The sequence below is a fragment of the Balaenoptera ricei genome, chromosome X, assembly GCF_028023285.1.
Source record: "Balaenoptera ricei isolate mBalRic1 chromosome X, mBalRic1.hap2, whole genome shotgun sequence".
NCBI lineage: Eukaryota > Metazoa > Chordata > Mammalia > Artiodactyla > Balaenopteridae > Balaenoptera > Balaenoptera ricei.
In genome coordinates, this window is record NC_082660.1 from 107,389,796 (window position 1) to 107,414,838 (window position 25,043).

Consider the following 25,043-nt stretch of genomic DNA (forward strand, 5'->3'; position numbering starts at 1 on the left):
TCAAACCACGGAATATTTATTGAATAATAAACTTGTGGCACACAATCCAGCTGCATTGGTTTTCTTTGCATTCATTCATTTTCCAGTTGGCAACTTCCATCACATTAGCAGAGTAACCAGTAAGTTGTCTTCTATTTTTTTTTAAATTTTATTTATTTATTTATTCATTTATTTTTGGCTGTGTTGGGTCTTCGTTTCTGTGCGAGGGCTTTCTCTAGTTGCGGCAAGTGGGGGCCACTCTTCATCGCGGTGCGCGGGCCTCTCACTATAGCGGCCTCTCTTGTTGCGGAGCACAGGCTCCAGACGCAAAGGCTCAGTAGTTGTGGCTCACGGGCCTAGTCGCTCCGCGGCATGTGGGATCCTCCCAGACCAGGGCTTGAACCCGTGTCTCCTGCATTGGCAGGCAGATTCTCAACCACTGCGCCACCAGGGAAGCCCTGTCTTCTATTTTCTAAAAGGTTTTTCCCATCACTATCTGCATCACTCAAGAGTCTTACAGGTACAAAAGCTGAGTTTAGGGAGTTGCTAAAATTCACCTGTCAGACCAAACTGAGATTGGTCCTTGGCTGCTTGTTCCCCCATTTGAGCCTAAGTCTCTAGCCTGGACACACCTCTTTCATGGGCACAACTAGGGAACAGAAAAAAGGCAACAGTTCTACAGCTCATAATATAACCAGTCTGAAGGGTTTCCCTACTCACAGACCCCTTTATTTACTGCAAGTTAAGCCTCACTGTTAAACAATACATTCTGAAACTATGAAACTGGGCGTGCTGCCTAACACAACACAGCATTACAACTGTGATGGCACCAGGGTGGTTTGAGGATTGGGTGCAATGAAACAGGGAAGGTTCAATCACCACCCTTACTATTTCTTGTCTTCTTCCCATCCTCACGCCAGATCGTTCCTACCATCCCTGTGAGGTTGTCTTGCCTGGCTGCAAGGTTTTAAAACACCAAATACAAAATTATGAGTGATTACTTACAGGTACATCAGAATATGTATTTATGTACACAAGCACTGGAAGGGAACATAGAATACTAAAGACAATTGATGGGGTAAGACTGGGGGTAATTTTTCTTTCTTCTTCTATTTTAACTGTTGCATTTGTGCAATCAATTAAAAAGGAGGGAAAATCTCATCAGAGCAACAGGTGAGGAGGGGGGAAACTAGGTAAGTCTCCTTAGAGAACAAAAAATATATTTCAAATACAATAGCCCTCCCATTTGACTTATGGCTCAGGTGACTAAAACACAGTTTGAAGCAGTAACTCTAATAGGCTGAAAATAAAATACTTTTAGCCCTTTTATTCTTCCCTCCTCTTTCCCAAAGAACATGCTACTGAAGCTATTCTTTGGCAGATCTTTCCTGAAAAAACCTTGATGAAAGATATGATAAAGTTCTGAAATAAATTAATATATTTTCTTTCATTTATTCAACAAGCATTTGTTGAGTATCTACTCTGTGGAGGAGACAGAAGAATCCGATGAAAATCCACAATATTCATATATCACAAAATTGTTGCATTTAAACTACCTTGCCTACTGAATGAAAATCAGAGAACAAACCCATTCAGTCTCTAGGAACCAGTAACAAAAAGTAATGTTCTTAGAGAACAAAATTTTTATTTTTTCTTCTTTTTTTTTTTTTAATTTTTTTTGGCCACCTGCGCAGCTTGTGGGATCTTAGTTCCCCGACCAGGGATTGAACCCGGGCCCTCGGCAGTGAAAAACGCCGAGTCCTAACCACTGGACCACCAGGGAATTCCTGAGAACAAAATTTTTAAATGGGGAATATAAATTTAGGTTTTATTACACAGGGAAGTGGATGGATTATGACTCACAAATTTGGGACCTAGTTTCCTTTTAACTTTTGGAAATAATACATTTATTAGGCTAGGCAACAATGATGATAAATCGAAATCACTTCAAATTCAGGGATCATAAATGTTGCTACATGCCAACTGGCTGTTTGGTTCATTAATTGTGGGTTAAATTTAGACATTTTCCTAGAACATATGTTAAGTAGTAAAAATTTTATCTATACTTTGATAAAGTATATAAAGTATATTTTCACTGCCTTGTTTTAAAACATTTTTTCTTTTATTTTTTTTGAAGAGTACACTGCATTTATTTAACCCCATAAATTATAACATCTTAACACATGTAAATTATTTGTATTTTTAAAGTGCTTTGAAAGATATTTATTTATTTAAAAAATTTTTTTACTTTTTAATTTTTAAATTTTTTCAATATCCACCAGCCATTGCGTGACACACCAGCCGCCTCCCCAAGGAGCTTGAAGGTGAGGGGAGATGCCCAGTCTTGCCCACCACTTCCAGAGGCCCAGGCCAGCCACAGAGCCCTCAGGTTTGGGGACAGTCCCACCAGCCACTTGCTATTCATGCTTCCCCAGGAGTTGCTGAAACCCAGGTCACAGTTTGCCGTGGACTTGCAGACAACGGCGTCCAGAGGGCGCGTGTTTTACACAGGCACTAAGAACTCCTTTATGGCTCTTTATCTTTCGAAAGGACGTCTGGTCTTTGCACTGGGCGCAGGAGGAAAAAAACTGAAGCTCAAGAGCAAAGTGCAGTGATGGGAAGTGGCACACGGTGGCATTTGGGCAAGATGGAGAAAGGGGGCACTTGGTTGTGGATGGTCTAAGGGCCCGGGAGGGAAGTTTGCCCAGAAATTCCACCGTCAGCCTCAGAGCACCAGTTTACCTGGGATCGTCTCCATCAGGAAAACCAAAGACCCTCCCCCAAAACAGCTTTGTGGGATGCCTGAGGAACTTTCAGTTGGATTTGAAACCCCTGGACACTGCTTCTGCAAGCTTTGGGGTGTCTCCCTGCTTGGATGGCTCTTTGGAGAACGGCATCTACTTTTCTCAAGAAGGAGGTCATGTCATCCTAGCTAACTCCGTGCTTTTGGGGCCAGAATTTAAGCTTGTTTTCAGCATTCGCCCAAGAAGTCTCACTGGAACTCTAATTCACATCGGAAGTCAACCTGGGGAGCACTTATGTGTTTATATGGAGGCAGGAAAGGTCACGGCCTCTGTGGGCAGTGAGGCAGGTGGGATCCTGACATCGGTCACACCAAAGCAATCTCTGTGTGACGGACAGTGGCACTCCGTGACAGTCACCATAAAACAGCACATCCTGCACCTGAAACTGGACGCAGACTATAGTTCCACCGCTGGACAGCACCCCGTCCCCACTGCCCGCACGCAGGAGCATCTGCACATTGGAGGTGTCCCAGCTAATTTGAAAACCCTGAAGCTTCCTGCGTGGAAATCCTTTTTTGGCTGCCTGAAGAATATTCAAGTCAACCACATTCCTGTCCCTGTCACTGAAGCCGCAGAAGTTCTGGGGACTGTCAGTCTGAATGGCTGTCCTGACCACTAACTCAAACCCATCACAAGGCAAGGAAGTTCACCTCCGGAAGCACTGATTACCCAACGCCCCTCCCTCTCCCCTCTCAAGGTCGTTCTTGACTTAAGACACCATCCCGATGGGTTTATTAGCAAATCTCATTTTTAATTCCAACCACACATACCCATCATTTTGGCATTCAGTGCTACATATATATTTTACATAAAAATCCCATTTCTTGAAGAGGATGAACAAATCCTTACATGCTTCTGGTAATATCATTTTCCACTAAAAGTTTGATGTCTTTTAAAGAACATTATTTTCCACTTGTTAAAAAAAATATCTTTCAAAGCACTTTAAAAATACAAAAATTTTACATGTGTTAAGATGTTATAATTTATGGGGTTAAATAAATGCAGTGTTCTCTTCAAAAAAAAACCTTTTTTTAAAAAAAAAAACTTTATTGTAAGGAGAGAGGGCATTTTATAACAGCAAAGTCAGAAATTCCCCATCACTCAGATAATTTAAATTTATCCTAGGCACATAATAATGCAGCTCAAAACAACCTTAACAAAAACAGCCAAAACTTCTACTATCCCCTCCCCCTTCGCTCGTATGTCCTAACAACTAAACTTTAACAAAAGGAGGGAAGGAAAAAGATCACGATCTCACAGTCCCAGAATTTTCCATTTCTCCCAAACTTAAAAGCCAACAGTAGCCATAAAAAAGTGAGAAAGTGAGGGGTTCTATATGAAGTTACAGATTAAACTGAATGACAGATGTAAAAAATAAACTGAAAAGTTTAGCAATGCTTAAAATGAAATCTGCTTATTACAAAGGACAGACTTTAAAAACGTTTAACATCATTTTAGCTTCATCCTTATGAAGCAACCAAGTTAAAACAATGAAAACAATGACTCATTATATTTTTCCTTATTAAACTCCTGACCATTGTTGACTCCCATCCATTTCTAGTATTCAAATAATGATCTAAACACAGCTCAGACGGAAATAATGTACTTACACTGGCACAACAGGAGACTTCCCAATATTTTATATTTGAAATAACCATTTTTAATTAACCTATTAAGAATTTTAAAACTAATGTTCACATTTTCAATTCAACAAGTCTGTGGGTTAGTTTGCTTTTTGGTTTGCTTGTTGGTTTTGGGGTGGAGGCAGGGACTAAAATCAAAATACATTACTTCCAGAGCTGACAATAATATTGTAATATACAAGTCAACCTTCAAATTCCAGATTTGCTTTTTTCAGCCATGCCTTCATTTTGGTAACAAAAGTGGCCTCCTGTGTGTTTCTATCAAGTCCATTTATAACACATTCAACATAGAGGAATGATAATTTCTTACAAGTTCAGTTGGGATGGGTTGGGGAGTGGGCACCATGTAGAGCTAATGGGAGCACTGTCCCATGGTGTGAGTTCAGTTTCTCACCTCACCAGCACCTTCTCTCAATGCCACCTCCCCCAACACAGTAGAGTTTCATTCATAATTTGGATTTTTAAACCAGAAGGTTGTTTTGGTCAATCCAAAATAACCCAAAGAGCTTGCTAAAGTTACATCAATAAGCAGCTTTTTATAGAAGGACTGAAAGAATTAAATAGAAGGCACAGTATAGCACTGTAAAGCTTCTTCAGATCATGATAATCTTTTTGTGTGTATATATGGAACCCAAACTTTCTTTTTTGTTGTTAAAAATGTCTGATGAACAATCAGAAAATCCTTATTTGTCCTCTTTCCCTTTAGTTTTTCTGTATACCATCTCTCGAAAACTGGCCAGAATCTTGTTTTCTCTCTTTCGTCTCTCTTCTTGGTTAAAGGATGCAAGGGCTCTCTTCTCATCAGCACTATAGATCTGGTTCTCTTTTCGCAGTCGCACAGCCTCCATTCGGCGATGCCTGGAGATAATTTTATTTTTGGCTTAATTTCTCAGTAATTATTTTCATAGTGCTTCCTCACTAATTCTTTCGTAATACAGAGTAGTCTATTTAAAAAGCCGACAAATAGAAACTGTTTCTGTAATGAGTTAGATTTTCAAAAGATCATTCATTTTATCTGCTGACATGTCCTTTGATTCATTTCTAGTATTCAAATAATGATCTCTGTGGTTCTGTCAATAGGGTGAATGTTATTAATTTCAAATACTAAGGGCCTAAGTCTGGTTCTGTTATTTCCAGTAAAACAACTAGGAACAGGCAAATTGTTAAACTTCCTAAGTGATATGTAGACCTGATAGTAGGATAGATAAGATTTAAGTTGTCATCTAGCAGGTGGAACTTCTTCAAAGTTCTAATTTATCATACAACCAAAAGAACCAGGTTTAAATCTACAATCGAATTTTTGGGTGAGTTTTGTGGGTGGATTTAACGTCCTTAGAATTCAGTTGCAGCTCAAAGAAAAGAAAGAAGGGATTTTAGCACAAGGACCAAATCAGGAAAGTATAGGGGTCGAGGCAGAGGGAAACTCTTACATCATCTTCAAAAGGTCTGCCTATTTAGAAGGAAAACTTCATGAAAACCTGCCTCTTTTATGTATATGTACCCAATCCTACACAATCAATTCAAGATGAAGCTTGAACTATGCCTAGAAAAACAGAGCAAACTGAGTAAGGAGAAGAGGGGAGGATCATTTCAGGTTAGTGTGAAGGTGGGGGAGTGGCAGGTGGTAAGTCAAGGAGACGACAATGTATTTAGGTTGCTCAGGGTATAGTGAGTAGTTTATCTGGAACGGAAAGTGCCATGTGAATGATGCTGTAATAAACATCAATGTACACATCTCCTAGTACATGGGAAAGATTCTCTTGGGTATGTAGGTATGGAGTTGCTGGGTCATAAAATATGTGAATGCTCAACTTCCCAAGATAATGTCAGAATGTTTTCCAAAATCGTTGTACCGATTTATACCACCACTGGCAATACTTAAGAGAGCCTGTGGATCCACATCCTCTCAAATGCTTGGAATTGTTAGAACTTTGAACTTACCTCTATCAAATGGGTGTAAAATGGTATTTCCATATGTTGATTTCCATTTCCAATGATAACGAACATCTTTTTTGTATGTGTAGGCCATATATTTTTTCCTTCTGACAAATGCCTGTTTGTGTCATTTTCCCACTTTTCTTTTGGATTGTTTATAGGTATTCTTTAAATACTCTCAATACTATCAGTTGTGTGTATTACAAGATCTCATCCTAGCTTGGAACTTGTCTTTTTACTTATTTTAAGATGTCTTTTGATAAACAAAAGTTCTTATTTTTAACTCAGGCAAATTTATCAATACATTATTTTATAGTTAGTGCATTTTTTTTGGCCTTCTTTAAGAAATGCTTCCCCACCCCAAGATCTAATAGAAATCTCCTCATATTTTATACTAAGAGTATTAAAGTTGTTTTTGACGTTTAACTCCTGATCTAGCTGCAATGATTTTTAAATATGGTGATACAGGGTTCTACTTTCATCTTTTTCCATACAGATAACCATTTTCTTCCTGATCCATTTATTGCCTAGTTCATTCTTTCCCCGCTGATCTGACATACCAGCTCTTTCATATAACAAAGTTCCATACATGTATGGCTCTGCCCCTGGGCTCTGTATTTTATTCCGTTGAACAATTCATTTGTTACGCCACTCTTCCAAAGTGCTGCAAGCTTCATAATAAGCCCTCATATATGGTAGGGCAAATCACCTTCCTGCTCTTCTTCAGAAGTAAGATGGCTATTCTTGGCCCTCTAGTCTAACATATAAATTTTAGAACCATCTTATTACGTTTCATGAAAATCTCAGTTGTGATTTTGATTGGAACTGCACTGAATCTACAGATTAATTTTGGAAGAACTGACAACTTTACAATATTGCCTTCCTATTCATGAACATGATACCTCTCCATTTATTTAGGTCTTCTTTAATGTCTCTTAATAATGTCTTATAGTTTTCCCTGTAAAGGTCTTGGACATCTTTTGTGAAGATTTATTCCTAAGTCCTTCATATTCTCTGATACTATTATAAATGTTTTCTTTTTATTTAACTATATTTTCCAGTTCTTTGTTGCTGGTACATAAAAATGCAATTGATTTTTGGGTATTAACATTATATCCAACTATTTGTTAAACCTTCCTATTATTTGTAATTCATCTGAAGATTCTTTAGGATTTTCTATGTAAAAAATCATATCATTCACAAAAAATGACAGTGTTATATCCTCTGTTCTAATTCTTATGCCTCTAATTTCTTTTTCTTGTCTTACTAGTCCTTAGGTATAATGTTTTCAAATATCAGTCCTCAGAATTCCAAGATTCTGGAGATGCTTCAGGGGTTCCACAAATATTTGCCTCCAATTTCACTTAAAAATGTTTACCCACTTTTAAAAGTTTATGAAGTTTTAAAAAATCCAAAATTCAGTTTGATCTTGGTACTGATACCCTATTAGTTCCCTCTCCTTGCTCTTCCTGGGACTTTGCTTTCTCTTCCCAATTTTGTATTCCTTTTCTCATGCTAAAACTGATCTCTGTTCTCTGTCATAATCCTTTTCTGCTCTTCATTCTCAGAGTCCAGAGAACTAGAGAGTCCACGTTCTCTGACTCCACAGAGAACTAGAGACAAACTCAGAAAACAGGAAACACTGTCTTATGTAAATGCTTTCCTAACTACCAGAATGCCACATTCCTCGTGGGGCAGTGATAAATAGCTGAATTTAACTATATTCTCCGGAGGATAAACTATCTGTACCAAAATATGGATTAGAAAAGGACACTGAAAAGACTGATTCTTTGAAGTTGGAGACACAGCCGAGTTGCATACCTACTTGGAATTTTAGACAACTACATTTATACTAACAAAACCAATATTAAACCAATATTTATACTTTACTTTTCATCAGGAATGGTCACTTAATGAAAATCTGTCACCAAAATATAATTTTGGTAGTGAGAAAGGAAACTGACCTCAATGCCAAGAACATACCTGCTACCACTCATTACGTAACCCGAGCATTCAAATGATGCAATTTCTTCACTTGTCAAGCCAATTTCACCTCTTCGTGGGATACGTTTTCCAGCTTTTACATACTCAGCCATAGCTGCACCTTCACCAGGTAACAGAGCATGGCCATAGCTACAAAGTAATATAGAATTCAGAAAAGGTTCATTATAAAAAGTTCATCATCTAAAGAGAGCACAAAAAACCATTTCTCTCAGAGAACAGTAGGAATAACAGTTGCTGGGCAGCATGCTGGGAAGCCCAATGTAAATTACTTTAACTTAACTAGGGAACACTGCACTGTGACCTATATCACTAACCCAGAAATGCAGAGGTACTTTGGAAGAATAAAAGAACTGATGTTAGTGAGCATATACTCATGGTTTACAATTATGGATCAATTTTTCCCACAGGTATTGCCTTTATTGCTTCTGCCTCCAGCGAATTCCTTTTACCTTTTTCCCTTTAAAAAAAAAAGTAAAGAAATAATATATCTCAAATTAACATATTTATTAGACTTATAACCAATAATAATGCTATACAGTAACGGTTCTCAAATAACTTTCATTCAAGGGGACTTTGAAAACTACCATCCCTTCATTCAATTCACTGAATTCTTCTTGAATAGTTATTAAACTCAAAGCTTGTAATATAAAAATAATCTCTGTTCTTATGGCACTTACATATTAATAAGAATATAACACTAATACAATGTAGAATATATAACACATTGCACAAAAGAAAGAAAATGCTATGAGGACTAAAGGATTAAAGAGGGGTAGGAGGACTTCCCTGGTGGTGCAGTGGTTAAGAATCCACCTGCCAATGCAGGGGACATGGGTTCGATCCCTGGTCCGGGAAGATCCCACATGCCGTGGAGCAACTAAGCCCGTGCACCACAACTACTGAGCCTACGCTCTAGAGCCCACGAGCCACAACTACTGAGCCTGCGTGCCACAACTACTGAAGCCAGTGCACCTAGAGCCCGTACTCTGCAACAAGGGAAGCCACCGCAATGAGAAGCCCGTGCACAGCAACGAAGAGTAGCCCCCGCTCGCTGCAACTAGAGAAAGCCTGCGTGCAGCAAGGAAGACCCAACGCAGCCAAAACAAACAAACAAACAAATAAATTTAAAAAATAAAACAAAGTAAAAAATAAATAAATAAAAAATAAAGAGGGGTAGGAATCACACCTACCTGTGGAGGGAAGATATTGGGAATCAGCATATGCCCCCTCCTTTTGAAAAGGGCTTTGAAGAATGTTAAGCATTTTAACAGGAAGAAATTGGGGGTAGTAAAGAAATCAGGGCTGGGGAAAGAAGGGAAGGCACATTGGGGGGAGAAATAAGGTGAAAGTGCACAGTGAATACAGGGAAGTTTTAGTTCAGCTCAGTTGGAACCTGGCATCTAAATAAGGGAGTAGAGGAAGATAAGCTTGGAAGAGGAAGTTAGGACCATACTTTTGGGTACGGTACTTTAGAGATTATAAACACACTCTTAACTTACTTCAAAGGTTTATCATCTTGAGAGGCAAGTGTTTTGGGAGCCTCTGGGCCAATCAAATCTGAGGGTTCTTCAGGCTCTGCACAAAAGATGTTCAGAAACATATTCACATTTTGACTAATCAGTTAATTTAATGTTTTATCTGTTCTGAGTCGAAGTCTATCAGAAGAACCTACTTGATCGATCCTTCCAGGGATTCTCCAGAAACTCTTCTTGGGACTCTTTAGAACTTGAATCACTGGAATCTTTTCTGCTCTTCTTAGACTTCTTTTTCTTATATTTCTTCCTGTAATGATTATAATTTGATATAAATTGATTTAATATTCCCATGCTAAAGGGCATCTTATTTTTTTCAAGGCAATGAAGGACTGACTGAAATGATCTGGATGCTCAGCTAATTCAAACTTATTACAGAAGAACTTTAATTAAAAAAATCTAACTTATTTAACCAAATCATGTTTCACTATAAAAAAAAAGATCCCGGGGCTTCCCTGGTGGCACAGTGGTTAAGAATCTGCCTGCCAATGCAGGGGACACGGGTTCGAGCCCTGGTCCGGGAAGATCCCACATGCCGCGGAGCAACTAAGCCCGTGCGCCACAACTACTGAGCCTGCACTCTAGCGCCCACGCGCCAAAACTACTGAGCTTGTGCTCTAGAGCCCGTGTGCCACAACGAGAGAAGCCACCGCAATAAGCCCGCGGGCACTGCAACGAAGAGCAGCCCCTGCTCGCCAAAACTAGAGAAAGCCCGTGCACAGCAACGAAGACCTAATGCAGCCAAAAATAAATAAATAAATAAATTTATTTTTTAAAAAAAAAAGATCCCTAAGGGAACAATAAAATATAGTTCTCACGTTGTAGAAAGGTAGCAGAAATAAAGCAGTTTAAAAAACAGCTCTTGGGTTTCCCTGGTGGCGCAGTGGTTAAGAATCCGACAGCCAATGCAGGGGACATGGGTTCGAGCCCTGGTCTGGGAAGATCCCACATGCCACGGAGCAACTAAGCCCGTGCGCCACAACTAGTGAGCCTGCGCTCTGGAGCCCGCGAACCACAACTACTGATGCACACATGCCACAGCTACTGAAGCCCGTGCACCTAGAGACCATGCTCCGTAACGAGAAGCCACCCACCACAATGAGAAGCCCGTGCACAGCAACAAAGAGTAGCCCCCGCTCACTGCAACTAGAGAAAGTCTGTGCACAGCAACGAAGACCCGATGCAGCCAAAAATAAATAAATAAAATAAATAAATTTATTAAAAAAAATTTAAAAAAAATAAAAAACAGCTCTTACCAATTTGAACATCAACAATTTTCAGTGTAGTGGATTAAAATACATCAAATATGTTTGAATCCTTGGGTTCATAATGATACTAAAAAACCCCAACTCATTATTTTGAAAACTCATAAAACAAAAAAAGTAAGCAATTATTCTGCCCTTACTATACCAACTACACTTCAGAGTAACCAAATAGTTAATGAGGGTAGGTTTCTCATATAGAATTATTCTACCTAATACATGAAGAAAGAAAGCCAGAAGTAGACCATCACCACTTGGCAATGATATAAGGGACCTAGACAATGACTACTGATGCCAGTTAATATGACAAAAAGAGATAACCAGACATTATCTGCCTCCTGCTGCAAGTACACAGCACCGCCTATGAAGTATTCCTGCCAGAAACTCAAATCTGAACCTTATCAAGTGTCTAGACCTAACTGTCAATCTACAGGAAATACAAAGGATAGAAAACATGTTAAAAGAACACTGTAAGAATACAACCAGCAAAATCCATACCGCAGGAAACCCTCCAGGACAAATGATTTTGTTTCTGCTACAAAAAAACTGCAGGAACAAAAAGGGAAGGGGAAGCTATCTATTTAAAGAGATGTAAGAGACATATCAACCAATCACAATTTATGTACATTGTTTGGATCCTAATTTGAATAAACTATACCAAAAACTACTGAGAATTGAATGAACAATTACTGTTAAACATTTTAGGCGGATTAACAGTATTGTACTTTTTTTTTTTTTTAAAGAATGCCTATCTTTTAGAGAAACTCGCAGCTTTATGAATGAAATGATATCTGGTATTGGTTTCAAAACAATGGCGGGGCGGGCATTAGAGACTGCCAATGAGTTGATACTTGTTCAAGCTGGGTGATGGTGACATGGAGGTCCATTACACTATTTTATATAATTTTCTATATTTTTGAACTTTTCCATAATAAAAATTAAAGAAAAAAACTGACGATCTGCGTTTCTTCTTCTTTTCCTTTTTCTTGGCTTTCTTTGCTCTCCTTTTTGTATCTCCATCTGCAAATTAAAGCACATTATAATTAAAAAAATTTTTAATTCTAAAACCCCAATACTCTTGAGTAGATAAATATCTTATTACTCTTCCATTTGTTGTTACAGAGAAATTAATTCATTCAAATTCATTCAAACATTTATTTCTACTTGTTAGGAAATGTGCTAGGCACGGGGGACATAGAAATTAAAATTGCATTTGGTTATATAGGGTATTATTATTAACCTTATTGCATGAGATAATAGTATTGTGGTCAGATACGAAAATGTCCTTATTGTTTAGAGGTGTATACAGAAATATTTAGGGTGGCAGTGTGGTATTTGTAATTTACCTTGACTATCTCAACAAAAAAATCCCTATCTGAAGCAAATATGTCAAAATGCTAACAAATGTTAAACCTGAGTGACAAGTACTGTACATGGCATTAATACTACTACTCCCGGGCTTCCCTGGTGGCGCAGTGGTTGAGAATCTGCCTGCCAATGCAGGGGACACGGGTTTGAGCCCTGGTCTGGGAAGATCCCACATGCCACGGAGCAACTAGGCCCGTGAGCCACAATTACTGAGCCTGCGCATCTGGAGCCTGTGCTCCGCAACAAGAGAGGCCGCGATGGTGAGAGGCCCGCGCACCGCAATGAAGAGTGGTCCCCACTTGCCGCAACTAGAGAAAGCCCTCGCACAGAAACGAAGACTCAACACAGTCATAAATAAATAAATAAATAAATAAAAGAACGTGAATTTCTAAAAAAAAAAAAAAATAATACTACTCCCTTCACTTTTCTCAGTGTTTGAGTATTTTCATGATGTGTGTGTTTGGGGGTTTGCTTTCCAGGAGCTCATTCTAGTGGAGGAGACACAGGGAAAGAGGCAAGTAGAATCTGAGTGAGAGGGAAGCATGGGGTGCTCTGGGCATACAGAGGAGTCTCAAAATCAGGCTGATTTGGGGAGGGTGGCTGAGGAACGGTTGACCAGGAAAAGGTGACTCTTAAGCTAGTTCTTTTTAAAATCAGTTTCATTACAAAAGTAATGCATGCCCATCATAGCAATGAGTAAGCCAAGCCGCGTGCAGGGAGAGACCGGCATTGTAGGCAGATGGACTCTCTGCATCAAGCGACAGAGTCAAGAGAAAGGACGTGCAGTATCAAGGAGATGGAAAGTCATTCTTAGGCCAAAGAGGATGCTGCAGGAGAGCCACAGGGTATGTGTGATGTGAGAGATCAATCGGGATCTGACTTTACCCTGAAGGCCATGGAGAACTGCGGAAGGATTTTAAGTAGGGACCGCCATGCTCAGATTTGCGCTTCAAGAAAGCTCAGCCTTCCAGCAGTGAGGAAGAAAGGTGACAGTGAGGGCCAGGAAACCCAGGTGACATCAGAGGAAAGGGTGCCTTAGTGTAACGTGTCCCCAGAGGAGGCACCCTCTGTCAGTCATCAGCCAGGAGAGGGCGCAAAAAGGTGGCTTTTTTGTGATGTGCCGCCCCACAGGAAGTGTGACACCTAAATCAGCTGCTGGCCTGAGGGAGTCCCCTATGGTGCACCTTTTTGAAAATTGCACAAAGGCGCCCACTGAGTGTGAGAATCTCACAAAAGCGCCGCTCCACTGGGCTGAGGCAGCCCCCTGTGGCTTGGTTTGGCACCACACGTCTCACAGACTAACCCCAACTTGGTTCGGTGCCACATGCCTTGTACAGCTACACACAACCAATCTGTAGTCACATGGCTTAGGTTTGAATCCCAACTGTGTGGTCTTGGGTGCAGTACTTATAACCTGCTCTGGGCCTCCATTTCTCCATCTCTAAGATGTGTCCTTCAGTGACTGTGTGGATTAAATAGCAATAATGCATATCAAGCACTTAGCAGGGTGCCCAACACAAAGTCAGTGAGTGTTTAAAACTCTTGGCTATTACTGTTTTTAAGAACCTTCTTCTAAAATAAGCTTTCAAGAAGTACAACTAGTTTTGAAGCAAGGCTCACAGAAGGATGTTGGCTTTCTTACCACTGGAGTCTGTTTCAGAATCAGAGTCACTGTCACTATCATCAGAATACTTCTTGTGTTTTCTTTTAGATGATTTTTTCTTCCTCCTTTTCTTGGATCTTTCTTTTGAATGACTAGACTTCTTCTTCTTCTTCTTTTCTTCTACATAAAATACAAATAAAAAACTAACTTCTAAAGAAGTGTTTCTGAGCATAAATTTTATTGTGTTAAAAATACTGAAAGGGAATTGATGACAGGCGATTTGAGTAAAGTCTAATGTTCAACTATTTATAAACGTATTTTTTAAACTTCTCAATAAAAATGTCCTATATTTAAAAAATACCTTCTGAAGTAGAAGCTGAAGTGGTGCTTTTCTTTGGCTCTTCGTCCTCTACTGGTGTATGTTCATCAGAGCTGAATTTAAAGAAAATTGTAGTAAGAATCAGAAAAGTGATAAAATATGGACCACAGAGTATAAAAATATACACTTAAAATTTTTCAATAACAAATTGATTGTCTAAGAACCATTCAAAGCCAGCACCGGACTGCTTTTTTAACAGTATAGCTTATCGGCCAACCACCTTCATAATAGTAGAATAATCACTTACATTTGCATAAAGCTTTCGAGTTAACAAAATGCTATTCACGCTGAAAGCAGCATGAAGGATTTATATTTTCGAAGAAACCACAAGGCAAATGCAGGGAAACAGGAACCATAAGGAAAGAGAGAGAAACTGGAGATAAGAAGGCTGAGGGAAGACTTCATAATTTCATTCTACTTGAGGAACAGACATACGGTAGAGCAGCAACTGTTCTGTCTCCCCAGAGCAAGAATCTAACACACTACAGCTATAGAGATTTCATCCTGTTTTAAGAGAATTCTAAAAATGAGTATTATTAACATTCTACAATAGCTTAAAAAGGGAATTTCCATATCACGGTCTTTTCCTCTGAAGATCACATCTGGAATAATTTAGAAATTGCCTAGAAAATTATATTTAGGATTCCTTTCAACTCTAATTCTTTGAGTATTCTTCTAAAATAAATAAATTTATTTATTTATTTTTATTCTTGGCTGCGTTGGGTCTTTGTTGCTGCACGCGGGCTTTCTCTAGTTTCGGCGAGCAGGGGCTACTCTCTGTTGCGGTGCGCGGGCTTCTCATTGCGATGGCTCCCCTTGTTGCAGAGCACAGGCTCTAGGCACGTGGGCTTCAGTAGTTGTGGCGCACGGGCTCTAGAGCGCAGGCTCAGTAGTTGTGGCACACGGGCTTAGTTGCTCTGTGGCATGTGGGATCTTCTTGGTCCAGGACTCGAGCCCGTGTCCCCTGTATTGGCAGGGAGATTCTTAACCACTGCACCACCAGGAAGCCCTCTTTGAGTATTTTAAAGGTATCTGTTAGAACAAGTTTCAGTATCTCAACATAATAAAGACAATATATATGACAAGCCCACAGTTAACATCATACTCAATGGTGAAAAGCTAAACAAGACAAGGATGCCCACTCTCACCACTTTTATTCAACATAGTATTGGAAGTCCTAGACACAGCAATTAGGCAAGAACAAGAAATAAAAGGCATCCAAATTGGAAAGGAAGAAGTAAAACTGTCATTATTTGCAGATGACATGATACTATATATAGAAAATCCCAAAGACTCCACCAAAAGACTCAGCACCAATAAATGAATTCAGTAAAGTTGCAGGATACAAAATCAATACACAGAAATTCGTTGCATTTCTATACACTAATAACGAATTATCAGAAAATGAAACTAAGAAAACAATTCCATCAAAAAGAATAAAATACCTAGAAATAAATTTAACCAAGGAAGTGGAAGACTTGTACACTGAAAACTATAAGACATTGATGAAATAAATTGAAGAAGACACAAAGAAATGGATTTTCTATGCTCACATATTGGAAGAATTAATATTGTTAAAATATCCATACTACCCAAAGCAATCTACAGATTCAATGAAACTCCTACCAAAATTCCAACGGTATTTTTTCACAGAAATAGAACAAACAGTCCTAAAATCTGCATGAAACCACAAAAGACCCTGAATAGCCAAAGCAATCTTGAGCAAGAAGAACAAAGCTCGAGGCATCATGCTCCCTGATTTCAAACTATACTACAAAGCTACAGTAATCAAAACAGTATGGTACTGCCATAAAAACAGACATATAGATCAATGGAACAAAACAGATAGCCCAGAAATAAATCCATGTATATATGGTCAATTAATTTATGGCAAAGGAGCCAATAATATACAATGAGGAAAGGACAGTCTGTTCAATAAATGGTGCTGGGAAAACTGGATAGCTACATGCAAAAGAAGGAAATGGACCACTATCTTACACCATTACACAAAAATTAACTCAAAATGGATTAAAGACTTGAATGTAAAACCTGAAACCATAAAACTCCTAGAAGAAAACATAGGTGGTAAGCTCCTTGACATAGGTCTTGGCAATGATTTTTTGGATTTGACACCAAAAGCAAAGGTAACAAAAGCAAAAATCAATAAACGTGACTATATCAAACTAAAAAGCTTCTGCACAGCAAAGGAAACCATCAACAAAATGAAAAGGCAACCTACTGAATGGGAGAAAATATTTGCAAATCATATCTGATGAGGGGTTAATATCCAAAATATATAAAGAACTCATACAACTCAACAGCAAACAAACAATGTGATTTAAAAATAGGCAGAGGATCTGAATAGACATTTTTCCAAAGAAGACACACAGATGGCCAATAGGTACATAAAAAGATGCTCAACATCACTAATGATCAGGGAAATGCAAATCAAAACCAAAATGAGATATCACTTCACACCTGTTAGGATGAATATTATCAAAGAGACAGGAGGTAACAAGTGTTGGTGAGAATGTGGAGAAGAGGGAACACTTGTACCCTGTTAGTGGGAATATAAATTGGTACAGCCATTACAGAATTCAGTACGGAGGTTCTTCAAAAAATTAAAAATTGAACTATCATATAATCCAACAATCCCACTTCTGGATATATATCTGAAGGAAATGAAATCAGTATCTCAAAGATATATCTGCATTCTCATGCTCATTGCAGCATTATTTACAATAGCCAAGATATAGAAACAACCAAATATCCACTAACAGATGAATGGATAAAAAAGAACTGTGAGAAATATACACACACACACACCCCACAGTAGAATATTATTCATCCTTAAAAAAGAAAGAATCTTGCCATTTTAGACAACATGAATGGACTGTGAGGGCATTTGCTAAATGAAATAAGTCAGACAGAGAAAGACAAATATCATATGATCTCACTTATATGTGAACTCTAAAAAACAAAAAACAAAAAACCACCAAGCTCACAGACACAGAGAACAGAATGATGGTTGCCAGAGGGTGGGGCATGGGTAAAATGTGTGAAGGGTATAAAGAAGTACAAACTTCCAGTTATAGAATAAATAAGTCCTGGGGATGTAATGTATAGCATGGCGACTACAGTTAATAATACTGGGGCTTCCCTGGTGGCACAGTGGTTAAGAATCCGTCTGCCAATGCAGAGGACACGGGTTCGAGCCCTGGTCCGGGAAGATCCCATGTGCTGCAGAGCAACTAAGCCCATGCGCCACAACTACTAAGCCTGCGCTCTAGAACCCGTGAGCCGCAACTACTGAAGCCCGCACGCCTAGAGCCCGTGCTCTGCAACAAGAGAAGCCACCGCAATGAGAAGCCCGTGCACCGCAACAAAGAGCAGCCCCCGCTCGCTGCAACTAGAGAAAGCCCGTGTGCAGCGACAAAGACCCAACTCAGCCAAAAATAAAAATAAAATAATAATAATACTGTAATGCATATTGGAAAACTGCTAAGAAAGTAAATCTTAGAAGTTCTCATCACAAGAAAAAAAAATTTATAACTATGTATGGTAATGGATGTTAACCAGACTTATTGTGGTGATTGTTTTGCAATATATACAAATATCAAATCATTATGTTGTATGCCTGAAACTAATGTTGTATGTCAATTATACCTCAATAAAAAAAATAACAGGTGGTGGGAAAAAAATAATTTTTTTAAGAAGAAAAAAGAACTCTCAGATAATAATGCTTTATCACCCTGTTACAAATAACAGGTTTACCTGTCAAGCACATTGTCTCAACTCAATCTAAAGAAAACACAGAAATAGAGGAGAGGGAAGAAGCAGCTTATGAATAGCACCAAAGAGAAAAAAGAAATAGGCAAAAAGAAAAAGTATTAGGCCTTCAACAATACTGCATGCAGGAAACTAAACAAACCCATATCAGTATATTCATTTTAAAAAAACGCTTTGTAATGCTAATGTCTGACATGCAATCAATTACTGGATTGAGAAAAAAATAATTCAAAATAATATAAAAGTATTTGTTTCAACACTGAACCCTTCTATGAATAGGAAATTAGCACCTCATGAATTACAACTTAAAGAGAACAATTAGCATGCTAAAATCCACTAGGAGCATGTTTTAATCCTTAGGTATGGTCAATGTTTTTAAAACTTAAGGAGTATAATAGCATAACTCATAAGAAAGAGGAAAAAAAAGAGCTGTAGTTAAAGTTCTTAACAAAAAATTTGACAATAGACTCTGGATTTAAACAAATGTTGCATTTAAAAAATATATTTTTAAATCACTTACTCTGGTTCTGGATTCTTTGGAGAAAGTCCCCATACTTCAGGAGCTCCCAATTCTCCAATCCTCTCTCTCTCACTTAATCTCCTAGAAGAGATAAGCAGGTAAATTATAACTCCATGGCTAAACTGTTTCCTAAATATATAATAAAAGTCAAAGGAGTCCAGTTAAATTCCATTTTCCCTTTACAGTTTAAACTTTAAACTAATAAAAACTTGGTTTAAATGTAAACTCAACACTTAGGATCTGATGTTCTGACAGTACTATCAAATGGTACAGACTACAGACAGCCTGACAGGCCAGGCCAGAAATTCAGCCTGGGAGGCTGTCGAGTGTGTCCCTTCCGCCACATGCATGACATAGCTCCTAACTGCTCCTTTCATCTTCTGCAATATGTGACAGAGACAGTCTTACATTTGGAAATAACTTCAGTTGTTTATGTATCCTTATGAAAGTAAAGATAATTCTCTACTTTTGATAAGGTCAAACCTTCTGTTTTCAGAAACTCAGGAATTAATGAAGAAAATAACAACAAAGCATTAGAAGTAGAAAATAAAAGGAGCTCTGAAAGTGAAAGAAAAGTTTTATTTGACAAAAACTGTACTCAATGAGGTACAGCACTTGTTTTCTGTTTTCCCTTTAATTCCTTTTTCAAAAAGGAGTAAATCCTCTATCTACTCTTGGAAGACACAAAATTTTTTGTTTTGTCTTATGTTTGTGATTTCTTCTCTTAATTTTTGATATTACTTACAAACACACACACAAAACACAAAAAAACTAAGGCTTAATTCCTCAAAGTTTAGCTGCTGTGATGCCACTTGTTTAAAAAAAAAACCTTACAAAATAAATATAATTGGTTTGATTTTTTAAAAATAAATTATTTTTCTTCTTTATTCAGGGTAAAAGGTGTAATCATGCAGAGTCAGACTCAGGTTTCCCACTTGAAGTAACATGGACCTGGAGTCTGTCATGCAGAGTGAAGTAAGTGAGAAAGAGAAAAACAAATACCGTATGCTAACACATATATATATGGAATCTAAAAAAAAAAAAAAAATGGTTCTGAAGAACCTAGGGGCAGGACAGGAATAAAGAGGCAGCCATAGAGAATGGACTTGAGGACACCGGGAGTGGGAAGTGTTAGCTGGAACGAAGCGAGAGTGGCATGGACATATATGCACTACCAAATGTAAAGTAGATAGCTTGTGGGAAGCAGCTGCCTAGCACACGGAGATCAGCTTGGTGCTTTGTGACCACCTAGCGGGGTGGGATAGGGAGGGTGGGAGGGAGGAGATATGGGGATATATGTATATGTATAGCTGATTCACTTTGTTATAAAGCAGAAACTAATACACCATTGTAAAGCAATTATACTCCAATAAAGATTAAAAAAAAATCTAATAGGGGACATACTTACAGCCAAACTTTGAATATATACATATAGGACAAAGAATGCCTGACAGGCTGAAAAAAGCAAGCAGTCAAGTTCTTATCCCTCCCACCACCTGACTTCATCTGTACTCTTAAGATAAATTACTTATCTTCTAAATGTACAAATGCAAATTTCATCCAAGGAATTCTGACATCTTTTGGTGAGGAATGTCTAATAAGAAAACTGGATGCTTTTTGATCGACACAGCCTGGGGGTAACTTTCTGGAAATTCTAATTTGGAAAAGTAGGTCTCCAACCTAACTCAGGGCTGTTTTTACTGTTTCTGCTCCCATGCCCAAAACACTAACAGCTAACACTTAAGGACTATTTATTATGTTCCGGGCACTAAGTCATTACAACTCTTAAAAAGCTTTCGTGCTAATTTTATCCCCTTTTAAATGGTGAAGAAATGAAACTCAGAGAGGTTAAGTGACTTGCCCAAGGTCACACAACTATTAAGCAGCAAAGGATGGCTTCAAACTCAGGCAGTCCGATTCTGGAGCCTGTCCTCTTCATCACTACGTTTTATTACCTCCCACTCCTGGAAGAAAAAGATTCATGAAGACATCGCTCAGCTGTTGGAACCTTAACCTGCTCCTAAATGCCTGTTATACTTTTTAATTTCTTGGCTTTTTTAAAAAAACACATACAGTATGGTAAAGCACTCAGTACAGTAACTGATACACAATTTAACAACCAGTAAGTGTTAGATATTAAGACTTACAAAGCATATAATAACTATATATGAAGTATAACCTTTAAAAATTGTGAATCACTATATTGTACACCTGTAACTTAAAACACTGTACATCAACTATAATTCAATTTTTAAAAAGTAAAAAAAAATTTTAAAACTTACAAAGCAATAATTATAACCCTTTTCCTTTCTCCTTCTTAAACTATTCATTTTTCACTCCAATACTCAGTCTCATTAGAGGAGATCTGATCTCACCCTGACCTCATTTCTCATGGTCAAGATTGAGACCACTTGACAAGATCTTTCTCAGTGTAGTCCAATCTACAGTTTAGCAGATCACTTTTCCTACATTTATTCAAACATCTTGTTTCAGAGGTTTTCCTCCCCTCCAATTTAAACCTTAATCTCAACCCTTCCCAAATCGCTACAAAACAATTCCACTCACTTACCCTATCATCTCAAACCCGTTTGATCATTCAACAAGCAGTGGTTGCGCGCCTACAAAGTGCTAGCCACTGTGAATTTTGTGATCAATAAAACCGGGCTCCTCCTTTCCGTGAGCTCAGTCTAGTGGGGAATAAAACATGCTCACGAATGATAACGACACACCAAGTAAATGCTATAATTCCGGTACGTCTGAGGCTCTTGGCCATGTCCGCTACAAGCCAGGAGGCAGGAGGGGGTTGCGAGAGCCCAGGGCACTAGATGAAGGGGCCCGAGGAGGAGTGAAAACCTAGGGTAGAAAAGGCGAATAAGCTGTTATCGTGGGTGGACTGAAGGAGGGGATGAAAATGGGCGCAAGTCAGGGAGAGAGAGCGAAATGGGTATAGTCGGGAGCAAGATGAACAATAAATCGGACACTGAAGGCTGGTGGGCTCACGAAAGATAAGGTGCGTTCGTCTCACTCACTTCTGCCGCAGGCTCTCTTCCCTCTCCTTGTCCAGGAGGCTAGGCCATGGCTTGTCGCTCCCGTAGGGGCGTGAGTAGCCGCCATAATAGGCGGACGAGGAGGCAGAAGCGAAAGGGGCGCCCCGCGGCGCGGAAGGCCGCTCTCGAGAGCGTGACCGCGAGCGGGAGCGGTAGGACTGGTTTCGGGAGCCTTGGCTGGGGCCACTCAGTTGATGGCTAAGGCCATTCCGGTCCCCGGACCGAGAGCAAGAGTGCGAGCGAGAGCGGCGGCCCCGCGGGGAGCGAGAGGATTTGCTGGGCTTAGGGCTCTTCGACGAACTGCGACGCTTCCCCCCGGAGCCCGAGGCCTCCCACTCCGGGCTGCGGGAGCCAGACACCGGAGCCATAGCTGTTGCTGGGTCCCCGAAGCCGTGGGAGAAGGGGGCGCTCTCGCAAGTTGGGAAGATCTCCGTTGCCTTGGCTCCCAGGACCAGCAGCCGCGACACCACCCAAACCTGATAAAACCTTGGAAACAGTTCCGAGTACGTCTGCAAATTCCTTCCCCGGACCTAGGCGGTCCTGCCAATGGGACGGGATGTGTGTATCCGTATAAAGAAGCCGGTGGGGCAACCAGGTCGGCTCATCCTTCGGGTTCCGAGTGAGGCTGCTCAAGTCTAAGCTCTACTGGAGACCGTGTACTTTTTTCAGCTTTGAGTTGAAATAGTTGAAGGGAAGGACGACAGGCCACAGGACACATGTCACTGAGCGGCCGTATGAACCATAAATACGTTGTAACTAAGTAAGTAAATAAATAAATGTGTCTATGTATGTATGTATGAGTGCGTGGGCATGCGCGCGCGCAAACACACACACACACACTTTTTTATTCTTTACAATTCCAAGCAAATTAAAGGGGGTTTATCTAAATTGGTGGAGAGCTACAATGTCTAAGCCCCATATTGCCCAGTTAGCTTAGAGGTCACAAATTCTGTATTACTGATTTGAGCCTGTTAACATTCCAGTTAGGTTCGCAGCACAGAGGAAAACTGCATATTTATCCCTCAGCCACCCATCGCCACCAATGTGCTCCAGCAAAAGGAATTTATAACCCTCTCCTTGTCTAGTTCCTTAAACTAGTCCCATCATATGTGAGGACAAAAAAAAAATGTTGCCTGCCATACCAATAAACTAGGAATGTCGCCCTCCCTCAAGCCACCAGCCACTGCAGCTGCCTTGACCCCCACACCCTACCCCTGAGGGGAATTCAGGGTGTTGAAAAACCAGGATAGTGGCCCTAGATAGGGAAGATGCATATCTAAGGAATAATTGCAATGAGCCCAGACTTTGGCATCTTCCCATACAGAGAAAAGCACTAAAGTCATTAACTTGAGATGTCTGGTTGTTTTGTGATTAGCAGTAATCTTTTGATGTTCAACTACAGGTTTTTTGTTTTTGTTTTTCAGCAAAAACTCCTATATATCGTGGCTCCTCCCTTACCACTTCGGAACAGTTCCTCAGAGCTCTCTGAGAGGCTGTCTCCCAGGCTATAGTCCTCAGTAAGGTCCCCAAATGAAACATAACTGGCAACTTTTAGGTTGTGTGTTTTTCTTCAGTCGATATATACTAGCTCAGCAATACATGGTTAATGGTCATTATTTCTATTCATTTTATACTGTTTTAAATGAAAGAGCATTAGAACACTAATTATACTAATTTTTAAACTTTATTTTTAAAAATTTTATTGACGTATAGTCGATTTATAATATTATATTAGTTGTATCTCATGGTTTTGATTTGCATTTCTCTGATGATTATCGATGTTGAGCATCTTTTCATGTGCCTGTTGGCCATCTGTAGGTGTTCTTTGGAAAAATGTCTATTCAGGTCCTCTGCCCATTTTCTAAAAAATTTATTTATTATATTTATTTATTTTTGGCTGCATTGGGTCCTCATTGCTGCGTGGGCTTTCTCTAGTTGTGGCGAGCGGGGGCTACTCTTCGTTGCGGTGCGCGGGCTTCTCCCTGCAGTGGCTTCTCTTGTTGCAGAGCACGGGCTCTAGGTGCGTGGGCTTCAGTAGTTGTGGCGCACGGGCTTCAGTAGTTGTGGCGCACGGGCGTAGTTGCTTGGCGGCATGTGGGGTCTTCCCGGATCAGGGCTTGAACCCGTGTCCCCTGCACTGGCAGGCAGATTCTTAACAGCTGCGCCACCAGGGAAGCCCCCCCTGCCCATTTTAAAATCAGGTTGTTTGTTTCTTTGATATTGAGTTGTATGTGCTGTTTATATATTTTGGACATTAACCCCTTATTGGTCATATAATTTGCAAATGTTTTCTTCCATTCAGTAGGTAGTCTTTTCATTTTGTTGATGGTTTCCTTTCTATTGACCTTAATTTTTGAAGGCACAATGAGTTTGCTCTGGAAATTATTTTTTAAAAATTATTTCCAGTTGTAAAGTACATTTAATGGTAGGAAATCAATAATGATGATAGTAATGGACACCATTATACTGAGCACATTCTATGTGCACAGCACTTTACATGTATTATCTGTATTCCGCATAACAACCAGGGTTAATATTCTACATTTCAAATGTTTTTAGAAAATGAGTCTCAGAGAGACAAATGTGCCATAAATCAAGTAAATGGCAGAGCTGAGGTGCAAACCAAGATATCTAAAAAGCCCAGATTCTTAGATGTCAATGAAAGGTGGTAGAACATTTTTCCCTTTTCTAATCGCAGTCAATCTCTCTTCCACCCTCCCTGTCTTCTTCCGTCCTGTACTCAGTTCCCTGCCCTGCCCCTCACCTGCCACTGCTGTGGAAATTCTGAATCCAGTCTATCAGTAGTTAGATGGCCTCTGGGGTTTTCCTCTTAAGAAGTAACCTATCAGACCATGAAAACTAATGCCATTGATTATTGGAAATCTCCTTTTTTTTGGAATTTAAGAGAAAGATGTACAATATAATGTTAAATGGAAAAAGCGGACCACACTACTGGATATCTTCTATGTAAATACAATTAGCCATGGGGTGAGGACCAATAACTGAATTGAGTAAGAGAAGTTATGTTATTTGGGATGGGGATTTAGGGAAATTTCTAATAAGACAGTTTTCAGTGGAAAACCTATGCCTAACTTTTGTGACACCTGGCTGTACACTTTCACATCAATTGCCTGTAAAAGCCAACTTCGGAACAGTGCTTGGTCTACCTGCCCAATGG

The 25,043-nt window shown here is 39.5% G+C and overlaps 1 protein-coding gene across 1 annotated transcript; it reads right to left on the reverse strand.

Moving 5' to 3' along the window:
- Positions 1-3,513: 3,513 nt before the first annotated feature.
- NKAP (NFKB activating protein) lies at positions 3,514-22,377 on the reverse strand. Its single transcript, XM_059910522.1, has 9 exons — positions 21,848-22,377; positions 18,819-18,899; positions 14,492-14,562; positions 14,170-14,310; positions 12,116-12,179; positions 10,038-10,147; positions 9,865-9,940; positions 8,345-8,494; positions 3,514-5,284 (listed from the first exon to the last, which is right to left on the reverse strand). Exons 1-9 carry the CDS (start codon positions 22,231-22,233, stop codon positions 5,110-5,112), a joined length of 1,254 nt encoding a protein of 417 aa, XP_059766505.1. The 5' UTR covers positions 22,234-22,377; the 3' UTR covers positions 3,514-5,109.
- Positions 22,378-25,043: the final 2,666 nt, after the last annotated feature.

Bases quoted from the DNA above. Each gene is read 5' to 3' on its own strand.
- NKAP (XM_059910522.1), bottom strand. From the start codon at position 22,233: ATGGCTCCGGTGTCTGGCTCCCGCAGCCCGGAGTGGGAGGCCTCGGGC. The intron at 12,180-14,169 runs GTAAGAAAGCCA...TTTAATTTGCAG, and splicing joins TTCTGAAACAGACTCCAGTG to ATGGAGATACAAAAAGGAGA. The intron at 10,148-12,115 runs GTCAGTTTTTTT...TAATCATTACAG, and splicing joins AAGAAGAAGAAACGCAGATC to GAAGAAATATAAGAAAAAGA.